Below are 5,706 nucleotides of genomic sequence, written 5' to 3'. Positions count from 1 at the left end.
TTTGGCTACGGAGTGGGAAGTTTAATTCTCCAACTAAAGTTGGATGATTTCATCTTTTTAGGTCACTGCCTCCCATTGGATTATGCCACCTATTGATATTCCTCCAGCCATTAGCGGACTTAAAGTTTGAGAGTTCCCATTGCCATTTGGCGCTTTGACCAACTCTATTCATATATGTCTGTATATTACCCCCTCACTCCCATAATGTAAGAGCGTTTTTGACACTAAACTAGTGTCAAAAACGCTCTTATATTATGGGACGGAAGGAGTAGTATATTACTATTGTTTTGAAGTCCTGTTATGGTTTAGAAAGACAAAAGCAATCGGAGTCTCTTCCCCCATTGAGTTAACGCACTAAGCTAAGGTGGCACACGTCTTAGTATAATACTTTTGCAATTCCTAACATGCACTTATTGTCTTATTATGTAAGTTACTTTTTACAATGGGTGCAATACACTTGACAGCTAGTTTTTTCTGTTTTACACAGTATCCACAACTTATTGAGGGCTCCAGCGGAAAGTAAACAGTGATTGCCATCATTTGAGAGTGTTTTTGTAATTATAAAATAAAAATGGACGGTGAATCTAGCAGATGCAATATCCAGGAGAACATATTACAAGATGAAATTACAAGGCCACGCAAGTTACCATTCCAATATTTAAAGGAAATCACAAACAACTTCTCTACTGAGCGAGAACTTGGTCTAGGTGCTTACGGTGTGGTGTATAAGGTAAGATTAAAGCATAGTTTTCGTCTTTTCAATATGTGTGTTGATCCAAAAACAGATCCTTATTAACACATAAATTTTTGTCTTTCCAATATGTGTGTTGATCCAAAAACTATCCTTATTAACAAGAGGCTTTCAATATGTGTGTTGATCCAAAAGCATATCCTTATTAACAAGAGGCTTTAAACAGGGAGTGTTACCAAATGGAGGACTGATGGCTGTGAAGAGGCTTAAGGTGTTAATGCCGGGCTCTGAGAAGCAATTTGAAAACGAGGTTTATCATGTTATGAGTCTTAATCACCCAAATATAGTGCGATGCGTAGGGTATTGCTATGAAACACAGAATTTATGTTTAAACTACGATGGAAAATACATTTTTGCTGAGACGGCTGAGAGGTTGCTTTGTATGGAGTATATGCCTGGGGGAAACCTTGATAACCATCTTGCAGGTACGACAGTTTGTATGTGACATATCTGGTTTCCTAAAAAAGAACCTTTTTTCGAATTGCAGTTTGTGTGGTTTGTTAGCATAGTTATTACTAAATTAAGATTACCTATTTGCTCGCATGTGCTCCCTCCATTAAAAAAATTACTTATTTTTGCAAATTCGATGCTTGCAATTCATTGTTTTAAAATAGTTGTTATTTGTTCATTAAGACAATTAAACCATAGTTTAGTAAATCCTGTATCGCTGATTTAGTACTACTACTAGTGGAGGTTGAGTGGTTGCAGTATGTCATGTAGTGATTGAACTACATGGGTAAGCGTAGTCTGATTCCATACCATTTTTGTTCCGTGAAATGATATAAAGATCAATTTATATATTTCGGTGGTTGAATGGAAGAGGACAACATAAATTAGAACACTAGAACTTTGCAGTCCTTTCATATGATATCAGCACAACAATATATATTTTCAGATTACATTTGTTGAAATGCACTTCTTTTGGTTACATATGTAGATGAATCGCATGGACTTGATTGGCACAAGCGCTACAATATAATTAGTGGGATTTGCTATGGCTTACATTACCTTCACGAGGAGTGGGAAGTTAATACTCCCATTATTCACTTGGACCTAAAACCAGCGAACATATTACTCGATGACGATATGCTACCAAAGATTGCGGATTTTGGTCTGTCAAGGCTTTTCAGTGAACAACAAACTCGAGTTTGCACTAGAAGTCGTAGTGGAACATGGTAAGTTAAATATCCCTACACTACTTTTTAGTGATCATCAACATGCCGTTCCTTTACAATTCTCTTGACGCTTCAAAGCCTTACCATCCGTGCTGTGGTGCAGTGGTTACATGGCACCAGAATACATAAATCAAGGTATAATCACAACTAAGTCAGACATATTCAGTTTGGGTGTGATAATTATACAGATAATAACGGGGCACAGGAACTACCCTTCGCCTTTTGATACTGAACTGTCGTACCATGACTTCGTTGAACTTGTAAGTAATTGTGTTTCAACATTTAAGATGGTATTTTATCTTTACATAGTTTAATTTTATATCCCTGTTCTAATTTCACAGGTGCTTAAAAAATGGAGGAAAAGGTTGGAAGCAGCATCATGCGACACATCATCACTCGAAACAGACTACCAACAAATAAAAAGTTGCCTGGACATGGGTCTAAGCTGCTTGGAAACTGACCCAACGAAAAGGCCATCAACAACAGAAATTACCAAGAGGCTTATTAGATGCGGAAGCACCAATTTCCATGTTGGTGGTGATGAAAGACCACCAACGCTTAAGGTATGACCACTTAATGATAGTGCATTGTAGAACATTTTATTGTTCTTTTCTTTTAGGGAAACTAGCTTGCATGCACATGAAGTTTACATCACCCATACAAAACTTCGTAAGACAGTGGCCCTTTACTCAGTAAATTAGTAAGGGCGTATACAATGGTGCTATTTTACGAGTGCCACGTAGGATAATGTTGAGATGAAGGAAAGGGAAACTTGAAAAAAAGGTTTGTCTTCTCTTAATTAGATATGATCTCTTAGCAACAATATCTCTCACCATATATTTAGGCATATCTGGTTACTAGAGATAAGACTAAGAGATAACCCATTGTACATCATGTTTTTATTGCTATCTCTAGATTACATGGCAGGCTTAAAGTAAGACTATCTTGTCAACAATTGTTCATGCCCTAAGACAACATATCTAGTGTTGAGCATTCGAAAAGAGGTCACCGCTGGAGAAAATCTGTCCAGATGCCATTTCTTGCTAATGCTTGGAGCTTTTTTATGCAGATTACGACTGACCCGAGGGAGTTTCTTCTGATTAAACCCAGCGAGCTCCAGTTCTGTTTGGAATTAAACAAACGAAACCGTTGCCTTGTACATCTAACTAACAATACAAATGAGCATGTTGCGTTTTCTTTTGGGGCTACGAGCGCGATGAACAACTACAGCATTGAACCGACTAGTGCCTTTATCTGTCCATGGTCCACATTTACTGTCTTTGTTACAATGGAAGAACTGCGTGAGTTACCATCGTGCATGCAGTGCAACGATGAATTCCTTGTACAGACCATCGTATTGAGGGGAAGTGGACTCACATCCAAGCACATTACCGATGGTAGTTTTAACATGTCGAGCAGTGTGGTGCACAAGGCAAAATTGACGGTTGCTTATGTGCCACCAGCCCAACCGCCATCCCTATTACATGTACGGTCTGAGGAGATAAAGGCATCAGATCTGCATCGATTAGAAATATTTTGGGTAAGTTCATTCACAAAAATTTCTATCTATTCTAATAAGGGGGCTCAATGGAAGTGCAGGTCAACCGCTACCTCGAGTAGTATGTTCCACTTTTCTCGCTTATGAAAAGCTAGCTTTTGCGTCCCAAAAAAAGCTAGCTTTTGCACAGTTACTTTGACCGTCGCAGTGTTCTGTCCTAACTCCTCTTTTATCATGTCTAGAACTTTGTGCCCCAGGACAAACAAAACCAAGACAAACAAAACAAAGACATATTGATTCGGTTCATATGTCAAAATCTTGGATTCTCGAATGGCGGGCCAATTGCAGCCTGTATTGTCTACAGGTGCCTTTTACACTGGAAATCATTTGGAGCTGTACACACTAATGTTTTCAGTGGTATTATTACGAGCATGCATAGTAGAATAAAGGTAAATATTTACGGCAATGTGGTCCATACATGACCCACAAAAACCTGTGGATTTACGGCAATGTGGTTCATGCTCGACAAATTAATCCTGCCACTTTTATACATGTGTATGGGAGAGATGGTTTCTGATTTGGCTTCTACGCATATAGTTCAAGTAATTGTAATCTGCATGTGTTTACCTAATTGATTTGAATTTAAAACCGAATCCGCTAACTGATTCTCTAAGAAATCCACCATGTAAAAAGACCATATTATCCTCTTAACTGAAGAGCTAAGCTGTAATCTCAACCATTAAGCTGCATCAATTTTTGTGGTGTACATGGTCTAACATGTTCCAAATGTATGACTATTTCTGGATATTTTTATACAAAAAATGTGACTTTCTCGTAGTGCTCTCACTGACAAAAGACGAAGCAAAATCCTCTATGTAATGGCAGGAAAAACAACAACAGTAGTAATAATATAAATGATCGAAATGGTTAAGGACAAAAGATGAAACCAAGATGGGCGATTTATTACACATGTACATTTTGTTTGCCTAGAGCGATTTATTTTATGAATAGATGTGCTTGTTCTGCATAATAGAGTGAGAGCACAGAGTATCAATATGGGGGTACAACATTTAAATGCAGCAATACCATATAATATATTTTGCTTTACGCTTTTTTGGGGGGAACTATGACCGGCAAAAGCCAGCCTGCACCAAGCATTTTATTAAATGGAATAAAACCAAAAACTGTACAACGGAAAGAGAATTAGAGAGGTTACTAGGTGAGACATCACAATACTCCAATCTACTATGAGGATTTACGGTATTTCAAGTAGTTAAGTTCAACTTCTTCCTTCCCGCAGGCCCAGGACAATGATATGTCAGCATATTGGCTCTCCAATTCATCGACATTATTACTGCTTATGGAGCGAACACTGAAAACAACTACAGAAGTTAGATTCATTCCTCGGAGACGAATTATAACTGCCAAAGTGTTTGGTAGTGTGTTCGGGGTAAAGCATCTTTCCTCTCCAGTTTTTACTGTTGGTACTCTAGAAGTCTAGATTCGTAGTTTGAATTTTTCTTAATTAATTGCTTCTGAAAACATTAGAGAAATCAAGCTGCTGCTGGTAGCCACTTGATTGGAGGCAATGGTGGTCTTCAGAAAGTTAGAGCCAAACGTCCTGCTCTGGTTTTCAAGAGAAACCTTAGAGGTTTCATTGAGAAGGTTTATGGAATGATAAGAGATAACTTGGTGAAAGAGATATCTCCGTTGCTTGGGTGTTGCATCAAGGCATGGATTATGGACTATGATGCATTCTATTTTATAAAAGAAAGATAAACATCGGGCTTTTGTTTTGCTGACACTTTGTTTTGCAGGCACCAACAATATTATGTCAAGCACTGTTTGACCATTGGCAGAGCATTGTCAATATATTAACAGACTACTTGAGTGTTTTGAAAGCCAATCATGTATGTAACGAAACTATGAGTAATCACGTACCATTTTTTAAGTAAGTAGATGCATTGACATGCCATTTCTAATATCTGCAGGTCCCGTCATTCTTAATCAGCAAAATGTTCACTCGAGTCTTCTCATTTATTGATGTTCAGTTGTTCAATAAGTAAGAATTAGCTATTTCTGAGTGTATTTACATCATTATACGCTTTCGATTATATAAGATTCTAATAAGTATTAAGATACTTTGGACTAATAAACAGAAAAGATTGTTACAATGCTCCTTATCTTGTAGTTTGCTTCTATCTGAATGTTGTTCGTCCAGCGATGGAGAATATATCAAAACTGGATTAGCTAAGTTAGAACAGTGGTGCATCTATGAGACT

General features: G+C 37.7%; 1 protein-coding gene across 1 annotated transcript in view; it reads left to right on the top strand.

Moving 5' to 3' along the window:
* Positions 1-926: 926 nt before the first annotated feature.
* The window catches only part of LOC119345089, an 8,552-nt gene continuing 3,772 nt past the window's right edge, over positions 927-5,706 (top strand). Inside the window, exons 1-11 of the mRNA XM_037615313.1 lie at positions 927-1,176; positions 1,689-1,926; positions 2,030-2,186; positions 2,268-2,489; positions 2,996-3,466; positions 3,667-3,873; positions 4,725-4,874; positions 4,973-5,089; positions 5,242-5,334; positions 5,416-5,486; positions 5,616-5,706. The exon at positions 5,616-5,706 is cut by the window's right edge and continues 4 nt beyond it. Coding sequence (XP_037471210.1) covers positions 942-1,176; positions 1,689-1,926; positions 2,030-2,186; positions 2,268-2,489; positions 2,996-3,466; positions 3,667-3,873; positions 4,725-4,874; positions 4,973-5,089; positions 5,242-5,334; positions 5,416-5,486; positions 5,616-5,706 — 2,052 coding nt within the window. The 5' untranslated portion in view covers positions 927-941. The remainder of the gene's footprint in view (positions 1,177-1,688; positions 1,927-2,029; positions 2,187-2,267; positions 2,490-2,995; positions 3,467-3,666; positions 3,874-4,724; positions 4,875-4,972; positions 5,090-5,241; positions 5,335-5,415; positions 5,487-5,615) is intronic.

Source organism: Triticum dicoccoides, unplaced genomic scaffold, assembly GCF_002162155.2.
Source record: "Triticum dicoccoides isolate Atlit2015 ecotype Zavitan unplaced genomic scaffold, WEW_v2.0 scaffold20457, whole genome shotgun sequence".
Classification (NCBI taxonomy): domain Eukaryota; kingdom Viridiplantae; phylum Streptophyta; class Magnoliopsida; order Poales; family Poaceae; genus Triticum; species Triticum dicoccoides.
This window is presented reverse-complemented; position numbering and strand designations above follow the sequence as displayed.